The sequence below is a fragment of the Lipotes vexillifer genome, unplaced genomic scaffold, assembly GCF_000442215.2.
Source record: "Lipotes vexillifer unplaced genomic scaffold, Lipotes_vexillifer_v1.1 scaffold139, whole genome shotgun sequence".
Lineage (NCBI taxonomy): Eukaryota > Metazoa > Chordata > Mammalia > Artiodactyla > Lipotidae > Lipotes > Lipotes vexillifer.
In genome coordinates this window covers 919,223-930,307 of record NW_006793370.1, presented here as the reverse complement: position 1 = coordinate 930,307, position 11,085 = coordinate 919,223, and the positions used below count along the sequence as shown (strand labels likewise).

Sequence of the window (11,085 nt, the reverse complement as noted above, 5' to 3'; positions counted from 1 at the left end):
AAAAAAAAAAAAAAAAAAAAAAAAAAAAGATGGAATAGAATCCATGACTCCACTCTTCTGCTAACATTTCAGTAGTGAATATCAAGAGGCTACAGGAACAATTAGCGTAGGGTATGTACTACTCTGTATAATTATATATCCATATATTTGCCACCTTGATTTTTAATTCATTGGCAGATTTAGAGGATATCCACTTATGGAGTTAATATTGCTGAAAAAGAGCTTTTGAACAGAGTGAGTTTTTAATTAGAATGGCAAAAATTTGCTTCAAGGCGGTAATAACATACCAGGAAAACTGAGCGATCTTTGGTAACTCTAGTAGCAAACAATTTGTAGAAGACCCAAGAAAACCACTGAAAAAAGTTATATACACACTACAGATGTGAGTCATTCAAACCATTTATTCACACACACACACACACACACACACACACACACACACACACACACACGCCTACGCACCCATCCTTCCCAATATACACCCCTGAGTATAAAAATAAATAAGCAGACCCCTCCGTGAACAATCTCATTACTCTCTTTTAAGCTGGGGCTGAATTTTTGAAGCTGATGAGCGAAATCGTTTCCCATGAAAGATAATTTCATTTGCCAAAATGAAACTACTTTCTGTTATTAATGCTGTAATGAAACAGCTTGAAATATGAATCAGTGATCTGAACAGAAAGGATGTTCCCCGTTCCCCGCTCCAGGAGGGGAGTTCTCTAAACAATTACACCCACGGAGAGGGCTGTTCGGTTGTATTTTCATCACTAGCCAGCTGAGCTGTGTGGCTGTCATACTTGCCGGTCTCCCCTCCAGTGACAGCCGCATTGACAACATGTTATACTCCACATTGATTTTACAGTTAAGGAGCTGATTGTGATATATAGGGATTTTAAGAATTCAGCTGAGAGGCTGACTTTTGCCTTTTATCATTCCATTAAAATTTTATAACCATCTTTTTCATGTCGTTTCATCCATGAATTCTTACTTTAGAAGTGATAGCTACTGCTGTGAGCATAACTTTTCTCATGTTCAGAGCTTTTTATTGTATTAGCAAACTACCCCAATTATAGTTATTACTCATGTTTTACATAATTGTGGTGACCCTTTCAGCCATGCAGTAGCATGCCGGTTGATTTGTATATAGAATTAGACGATTCGGCTTATCATTTTAAAGCACTAAATTGAAAGCTTGCCAAGAGTCAGGTTTTAACGCTTCCTTAGCCAAAGCAGCTAATTAAGCTGCATTCGGCATCCTCTCCTGAGTCGCGTGCTTTAAGGACCCTTCCTGCAGCAAGTGCTGGGGCCCTACTCAGCTAGAGCCAGAAGCTCATGAAATGTATTCTGGCTTTTAAGCGGGGGAAAAGATCATGCAATTGAAATTAAACATCTCTTCTTTCCCAAGATAGGAGATCATCTTTAAGGAAAGGCTGTGTTCTGTGGAGGGTTGAAGTGCCAGTTCATTATCCTGGATGTTTCCTTGATAAGACTATTATCGTAGGCAGGAGAAATAAAAGGCTTACCCCCATCAAAACAGAGAACAAACTGCATCATTGTTGTCACTTTTCCCTGACGAAGCTCACAGTTTGAGATAATGCACAGATGAGGAATAATTATGGAAGACCCGAGTGAAAACCCTAATAGAAAATATTCTGATTTGTAAGCATATATTATTCTTTTTTCAGCGGGGAAGGGTGAGTTAGGGTTAGACTTGAAAGGCTTGATTCTCCACCATTGATTTTTATGGACCCCAATCTCAGAGGATTTCGTTTTACAAGACAACATTGATATCTTACAAGACTTGTGCTTGCTTTTCTTCAGGAGAGAGCCAAATCTAGATGGCAAGTATAAATAAGAAAGGATCCGCATCCCTATTTTGATATAATAATTGCTACCGCTACTGTGTACCGGAGAGCAAAAGTAAGAAATGTCACAGTGGTTTGACGAAAGCTTTAAAATGAAAGCTAACAACAGACTAAAATGAAAAATGTGATCCATATCGAGATCACTGTACTTTTAAGTATTTTTCTCTTCAAATAGGATGCATTACCAAATTGTCAAAAATGGCTTGATTTCAGGGTTCGTGTACTGTAACAGCTTTCCTCTCAAAAAGTAATTATGATTCTACCATCAGTCCAGTTGGTGACAAATACGTGGATCATGTCGTGTGAAAATACGCTCCTATCATCAGCTATTATTGTAGTCGCTAGCTCTGCGAAGCAGTGGTTGCGTTTAAAATTTAAACCTTGGTTATAACACTGAATCACACACACATAATCAACGCTGTTTTAAACAATTACTAAATCCAAGTATATTTTTTTTAAAGATTCTTCCATAAAATCTGATGTTCACGGAAAAATCGCATAGATGTCCAAATTGCTGTGGGCAGAAAAGGGGGATATAGGATTTTTCTTGATCTCTTGTAGCAATTTATAGATTTCAGGCCATGGTTTATAAGAATGCTAAATGTTCTGGAATTACAGCTGTTACTGATCAGTGATTGAGCCAGATTTGTGTTATTGCACCATGTTCTTGCTTGTACCCAGAGAGCAGTAAAGCCTCAATATAATAAAAAGCACCTGCATTTTAAATGAAATTTCAATTGAAAAACTTAACAGCCCTTCAAATTGCAGAATTTAACGCAGCCCAGTAAAGCTTAAATAACACTTTGCCTCCGCAGGCTGAGGGGTTTGCATTCAAGGTGACTTGAGTGTGTCGCATGGTGAAATTATTTACAATTAAGGAATTTCTCTGGAGGGCTGCAGGATATTTGCTGTTCCACAACACCTAGGCGGGCATATGGCGGGCCTTTTTCAGTATTCATGGAGCCTCCTGAACCTTTATGATAATTGAATCAGTTAGAGTGCTGAGTGGAGCAAGCATTAAACCTGTTAACCTAAAGGTCAGATCTGTGCATTGTTTATTTATCAGTAGGTGAAAGAGCTAAATCGGCAACTTCTGTCACAGTCACAGTAAAAAAAAATCACCTATAATATTAACAGGGAGTAGATAAATTACAAAACATGGATTAGAATGATAAACAGACCTGGGGATAATATGGAATATATAATGAGAGATGCTGAAGGATTTTACTGGGCTGTAAAATATGCAGGTTTGTTAAGACAGTGTTATTGCTTATAATGAGTTGCTGGGGTTCTAGAAAAATGGGGCGGAAGCTACAACTTTGGTTACAACCGCCCTCTTGTATCTTTCTCTCCTAAGGTCTTTGTTTCAGGTCCTTGTGATATTTTGAATCCTTAGCTTTAATAAAAAGAAATGATTTTAATAAAGCTATCTTAGAGACAAAAATGGCAATCGAATTTGATAATGTTCAACAAGTACATACTTCTTACACATTTAAGAGTAAATGTGTAAGAGACACTTGGCCACTTACTTATTGGCCTTCACCAAGTGTCCAGTTTCACACTCTGGTAGGAGAGTTATCACTCATTTTAGTTTTGTTCTGAGGAGATGTGGGGAGTTTCTAAGAGGTATCCTGTCTTACTTTTTTTTCTACTTTGTAGAACCTGGACCTATAGACCCTCCGCTTCTTCGGGATGTGAAGTCAAGAATGATGTTGGTCACCTGGCAGCATCCTTTAAAGTGCAATGGGATCATTACCCATTATAACATTCACCAACATGGCCGTCTCTGCTTAAAAACTTCCGGAAATGTCACTAACGGCACAGTGGTCCATTTGCGCCCCTATACAGCCTACACATTTCAGGTAGAAGCTTGTACGTCAAAAGGGTGTTCCCTGTCACCAGAGTCCCAGACTGTATGGACACTCCCAGATGCACCAGAAGGTATCCCGAGACCAGAGTTGTTCTCTGATACCCCAACATCCGTGATTATATCTTGGCAACCCCCCACCCATCCCAACGGCTTGGTGGAGAACTTCACAATCGAGAGAAGAGTCGAAGGGAAGGAGGAAGCTTCTACCCTGGTGACTTTCCCGAGAGGTCATCCCATGAGGTTTATCGACAAGACTCCTGCTCTTAGCCCATGGACAAAATATGAGTATCGGGTCCTGATGAGCACTCTTGGAGGAGGTACAAACAGCAGCGCTTGGGCAGAAGTGACCACGAGACCCTCACGCCCTGCTGGGGTGCAGCCCCCCGTGGTGGATGTGCTAGGGCCCGACGCAGCCAAGGTAAGATACGGCGTGTCTGTCTCCACTGCAGACATAGGAATTTACCCTGGATTGACTCTGTGTTGAACAGAGCCATCTACTGACAAAACGTACACATGTGTTGTTTTAGGCATTCACTGGAGAAACTGGGTTTTTGGCCTTTGGCCCAAACTATCTTGAATTCGATGTCAGTTTTTCATTTCTCCCTGTAACCCCTTAATTATATTGTTGAGATGCTTCCATTTGCCTCACACACCTGAAATCCTTTGAATGCCACCGTGGGATGCTTAGCTTAACCACCACGTCAGATCTAAATAGATCAGAAAATGAGAGGAGGTGGGGAAATACGGGGGAAGGGATTAATGTATTAACAAAAGCTCCAATTACCGATATTCTGATTTTTTTTTAATGATCAAAGGATCAAGATGATGGAGAAAGAAATAAAAATAGCCGATTACGGGGCTATCTAGGAACTGTTCAGTTATTCACTTCACTCTACTGGGAACGAACCCTAGAGCACAGGATAACTACCATTGTTTTGGCTTGCATACAAACTTCATTCAAGGGAAATTAGTGTAACCAAACAGGAGGGAGTTTTGTAGCTTAGAAGCCTCTTTTGTGTAAATACACACATGCTTCCATGGATTCAATCTTGTACTACTGCCAAAAGCATTGGTGTAGCAGCTTGCTCACCAGAGCACAAAACAAAGGACATTTGCATAACAGCAGAGTTCATCTGCTGAAATTTATTACTTGAATCTCTGTTCTGTGTTCTCTCGTCCCACCAAAAGCAAACACTGGGTGATGCTAAGTAGTGTAAATTCTTGAAGAAATTTAATTGAACCTACAAACTAAAATCGATTTTTATAAGTCTGTCTTAGTTTCAACATGAGATTGGTCAAAGCAACACGCCTTCTTGATAGAAATACCACAAATGTATAGAATCCTATTGATAAAACACTAAAAGGAAATTAATTTGAAGGACATGATGTACGATGTTTATTATATGAATTGGGCAATCTTAAGAATTGTTCTTCATTCAAAGGAAAAGCAAAACGAACCAGAGGAAAACCCCAAACAAACCTAGAGTTATTCATCATTCCAGAAATGACTTTTCTTTTCAATCCTAAGGGAATTTTGCAAAACTTCAGTAGCAGTACCAATCAACAAGATGTGACATAAACACAGTCCCTTCACAAAGGCAAAGTTAGATAATGGACTTTTTTCTGGATTCTTTCTAACAAAAGTTTAATAACTAGGCAGATCTGAAAAATGATAAATATTTTCAGAAAAAATAATGGCTCAGTGCCCAATTCTATGTGATCCAGCATCTGTAAATGGTGATCAAAAGTATTCAAAACAAATTGCCTGACTTTTTCTTTCATTCGTTTTTTTTTTCCTTCCTCTTTGCATTTTGTAACCTCATCCAGAAATAAGACGATGTACATGGATTGTCAACCTGCTAAAGTAAAGTTTAGATTAGCTTGGCTTGGGAGCAGAATCTCACAGGCACTCACCGGGTCAGGAATCTAAAAGTCTTTAAGAAGGTGCTTGGAATATGCAGACATGGGACATTAGTGATAGTTTTTTAAAATTCACACCTTTTATTAATTCTCACTTTATAGCTAGAAAATCAGGAGTTATCAATGAAGAGAGTCATCAGGAATATTCAGCTGAATCTAGTATTGGATTATATGTGTTTAAATAATATCAAAACAACATATTTACCCTTCAGAATTTTGGGCTCACGTTAGGTTCAAAAAGATCTTCAGACTGCCAAAGTCAGTGTGCTCGTGATATGCTTATCTGGTAAACAGAGGCAGTGTGACAGCAATACAGTGATTTCTCTTTATGAAATAAAAGATTTAAAAGTTAAAATTGCAAATGGATAAAATATGAGGAAAACAGAAGGATGGTCATGAACGCGTTGGTTAAGAAATTTATTCAACATTTATTTCATAGAGTCATTGCAAATATTAGGATGAAGAGAATTGTCAGTAATATTATTGACACAATAATAATAATTTCAGTTCTACTAACCTTTATTGAGCACCTATAAATCTTTATGAGTGCCTCTTTTAGACACTGAGGATACAGTAGTGACCAAATCAAAATCCCCACCTTCATGGAGTGTACCTTTTAGTCAAAACAACATAAACAGATATATAAAATGCCCAGAAATGAAAAAGACTTGAGGGAAGAAACAAATCAGGAATAAACACTACCAGCTGATAGGTTAGGGGATAATAAAGGAAATGGACTGGTATTTCACCCTAGTTCTTCCCATTTTGTACCATGTGGTCTTTTCACCACCACTCCACCTGTAAGAGCTTGCATCTAATAGGGAAAGCAAGGAGACTTCACATACTTAGGCCAAGTAGAAAATAACCCAAAGTAGCATCTTAGTAAGTATAAAGAGATAACTTGGCATTGACATGAGCATTAGGAAGGGAAAGTTGCATTAACAACAAGGTCCTACTGTATAGTACAAGGAAATATATTCAATATCCTGTAATAAACCATAATGGAAAAGAATATGAAAAAGAACACATATATATACATATGTATAACTGAATCACTTTGCTGTACAGCAGAAGTTATAGTTGGTTTGATATTGTAAATCAACTATACCTCAATAAAATAAATTTTTAAAAAAAAAGGGAAAGTTGCATATCAAAATTATATTCTTAATATCTTATTTGATTACAAGGAAAAGAATATATATTGTCAAAGCGGTTGTGTGAAAGCCATGCACTTTGATGTGATATTTCATCACTTTAAGAAAATTCATTTCATTGTATAAAGTTGGTAAAAAAATACCAAAACCTGAAAAAGATAGTTCAGTAAAACTATAGACTAATTTCATACTGCGACTATAGAGCCAAAGCTTCTAAATAAAATATTAGCAAATTGAGCTCAGGAGTATATTAAAAGAATGGTATACCAGGACAAATCTGGTCTGATTCCAAAAATGTTAAGTTTGGTTCAACATCAGGAAATCTATCAACATACTGCTTAAATCAACTGATTAAAAGAGAAAGCCCTTTTTTTTTTTAATCAATAGATGCAGAAAAAAGACTTGTAAGATTCAGTAGCCATTTCTAACAAATATTCAGCATAAAACCAGATTAGGAAAAAGTCAATTTATAAATTTATTCCACTGGAGTCTTGAGTACGATTGAGGTCTAATAAAAATAAAACATAGAATAACTAAGTTGTATAAATGTGACGCAGCAAAAAAAAAAAAAAAAAATTGCTTTTTGGTGATAACATGAGCCTCTGAACTCTGATGGCCCCATTCGCAGGCCCACCTTCCCACGGCTAAAGCAGAATGAAAGAGCAGGCCTGCAGCTCTCAGCTTTTCAGGTAGAAGAGTCCTCTCTTGGCTCAGATCGCCAAAACCACCAGCCTTGGTGTGTGTGTGACAAGCAACAACAATCCTGTCCCCCCAGATGGTGTCCACGCACAGCTTTGCTATGGTGTGTACTCTTAGCATTGCTCATTTACAGGTTGATAATAAACCAAAGTAAGAAGAATTAAGTCTTAGTCATCATCCTCACCTGTTTTTGAAGATGGGCTGGTCTTTGATATCTGCTTAAATCAAACCATTAAAAACTTATAAATTCTTGGACATTTCCCTAGTAGGGCATAACTTACAGAGATATTTCCCAACCCATCCCCTATAGCCCAATAAAAATAAAAACAAATTCACGAGTCAAAAAAAAAATTATAAATTCTTTTTTAAATTTAATTTTTATTTTATATTGGAGTATAGTTGATTTACAGTATTGTGTTAGTTTCAGGTGTACAGCAAAGTGATTCCGTTATGCATATACATATATACATTCTTTTTCAGATTCTTTTCCCATATAGGGTATTACAGAATATGGAAGGAAAGAAAATGACAACTAATATTCGCTGAGTTCATATTAAGTTCCAGGAATTGCTCTCACTGAGTCCTTACTACAACCCTGTCAGATAAAGGCTATTATTATCCCCATTTCACAGGCAAACCCTGCAGCCTTAAAAGAAGAGATAGTTATATTTAGCTAGAAAACAATTTGGTTTTTGCAAGATATAAGATTCCTCAAAAAAATGTTAAACTTCAAAAGATAGATTGGGAAAATACATCTATAAGACATTATAGAAAAATAAATTACTTCCCCATAATAAACAAAGAACTTCTAATAACTTACGATAAAAAGACAACTCAATAGAAAACAAAGTATAAAATACGGATAAATAATGTGATAAGAGGATATACAAAGAGTTAATAATGTTTGAAAATATTTATATCTTTAAAAAGTCAAGGGACTACAAATTAATTAAAGAAATAATAAGGTAATACTGGCAAGACCAAAAGGATTAGTAATTTCTTTTTTTTCTTCCAGTTTTATTCAGATAGAGTTGACCCAAAGCACTGTATACATTTAAGGGGTCCAGCATAATCATTTGACTTGCATGCATCATGTAATGATGATCACAGTAAGTTTATTGAACATCCATCATCTCCTATAGATACAAAATAAAAGAAAACATTTTTTCCTTGTGATAGCACTCTTAGGATTTATCAGGTTGGCCAAAACGTTTGTTCGGGTTTTTCTGTAACATCTTATGGAAAATTCCAGACAAACGTTTTGGCCAACCCAATACTTTCTTAACAATTTTCATATGTAATGTCAGCAGTGTTAATTGTATTCATCGTGTTGTACATCACAACCCTAGTACTTATTTATCTTATAACTGGAAGTTTTCATCTTTGACCACCTTCACCCACCACTGCCTCTGGTAACCACAAATCTGATCTCTAAAAGGAGTAGTAATTTCAAGAATTTGTGGGGACACAAATCATGGACATTTTCTTTCATTGTTTGTGATCAAGTGAATTACTTCAGACTTTTCGGAAAGTAATCCATCAATAATGATTAACACTAAACATACATTTTGGTATAGCAATTCTTGCTAACCTATACAATAATAAATAAGTACAGGGACTTCCCTGGCAGTCAGGGGGTTAAGACTCCACACTTCCAACGCAGGGGACGTAGGTTCGATCCCTGGTCAGGGAGCTAAGATCCCACATGCTGTGCAGCACAGCCAAAAAATTTTTTAAATAAAAAAAAAAGTACAATCGTATGTATACATACATTTTCAAATATGGTTTTTAACAGTAAAGTCAAGTCAGTAGGATAACTGAATAGTCTGTTTTCAGCCATGAAAGGAATATTATGCAACACAAAACATGATAGGGTGTGTCCCATGATCTCTAGTTGAGTGTGAAAAGCAAGTTACAGATTAAAAATGGGTATAAAAATGGGTATAAAAAATAAAATTTTTCCAGAAAAAAAATTAAAAGAGAGAGAGAAAACGTACGTATGTGTGGATATATTTGCTGTGTGAGAAAGTATGGCAGAATAGATTGAAAGCTATCACCTTTTCACCTTTAAAGGGTGGGAATGGGGAGGGATAGGAGGAGGTCGAGGTGAAGGACCATAATTTATTTTCCTTTATGTATCAATATCTTTGGTTTTTTTCTCTGAATACAAAATGCAAATCAAATATCCAAAGTAAAAAAATTAATATTAACAACTTTAAAAGAAAAGGAAGATATCTTAAAGGAAAAATTTAATTTCATTTCAACAAATGCTTATTGTACACCTTGTTCTGTATGAGAAGATTTGCCGGGGAGTCAGTTGTTGAGAGGAATTACCATATGGAGTCAAATGTTACCACAGTCTCATACCCTGTGGTCATTCATATTCTGTACTGATTAAGTAGTCTTAGAATTATAAAATCTTCTATGTAGATATGAGGGCGAGGGTTGTCTCTTAACATTAGATACAAGGAAACTGAGGCCCAGAGATGTTAAGTGTTTTGTTCCAAGTCTCACAGCGTTGGTTGAATAACCTACATCAAATATCAAGGATATTTATTCTTAGCCCATTCTCAACCCATTATATCAATCTTCATAAATCCTCTTATTCATAAAGTTCTTAAATATGGTTTGATGGAGTTAAAGAAATTAGAAGTAAGTTACAGTGTTTATGTGTGTTACTTTTTTCAGTCCCGAAGCCAATCATCTAACCTACATTCCCTAAATTTTTGCTTACAACCAGGATCTTGTAGGTCCCTTGATTGTTTAGGGCCACTCTTCAGGGATCTGAACAAATAGGTAAAAGTCAATAGCTCCTTAAACACCTACCCACCTGTCCTATTTTTTTGCAAATTTACAATAACTAAACAGAGAATGGAAATCTAAGCAATTAAGAACCACTCAAATAAAAGAAATCATCATTGTTGGCAAAGCAACTCCAAAATAAACATTTTATTCCCAGCCAGAAACTACAATTCTGTTTAGAAAATATCAGTGTAAAAGTCTTGTTTTAGCAAACATTCCTTTTGCTTATTAGGCCAGGAACATGCTCTTGGATCTGAGTTTTTTGGGCTGCAGCAATATTTTATAATCCTTTCTATGAACAATAGATATATAAAAGGCCATGGAAAATTAAGCTGAATGAAAGTTTCAATCTCACATATTTTAGCCACACTCTAGTAAATGTAGTCTTAAGCATTGGAAAGAATAGAATCCAATATTTAACTAACTGGCTCTTTAAAAAGCTTGGACACATTTATTTTTAGTAATAGCTCCAGGATATTTTCAGGAAGATGATCAAATTAGATACCATTTCTGATAGGCTACTTGCTATAATGGCAATGGCCTTCTCCGCCTTGCTATAAAATTCCTTATAAAAATTCTCTGTGGAAGTAGATTCATGTCTTCCAACTCAGTACTGTCAAAAAGATGTATCTTCCTGGGCGTCCCTGGTGGCACAGTGGTTAAGCATCCGCCTGCCTGGGCTTCCCTGGTGGTGCAGTGGTTGAGAGTCCGCCTGCCGATGCAGGGGACACGGGTTTGTGCCCCGGTCCGGGAAGATCCCACATGCCACGGAGCG

At 36.7% G+C, this 11,085-nt stretch overlaps 1 protein-coding gene across 1 annotated transcript in view; it reads left to right on the top strand.

Annotated features, from left to right (window-relative positions):
• USH2A (usherin) overlaps positions 1 to 11,085 on the top strand; it is a 773,469-nt gene that overhangs the window by 495,453 nt on the left and 266,931 nt on the right. The window contains exon 40 of the mRNA XM_007466317.1: positions 3,525 to 4,153. Coding sequence (XP_007466379.1) covers positions 3,525 to 4,153 — 629 coding nt within the window. The remainder of the gene's footprint in view (positions 1 to 3,524; positions 4,154 to 11,085) is intronic.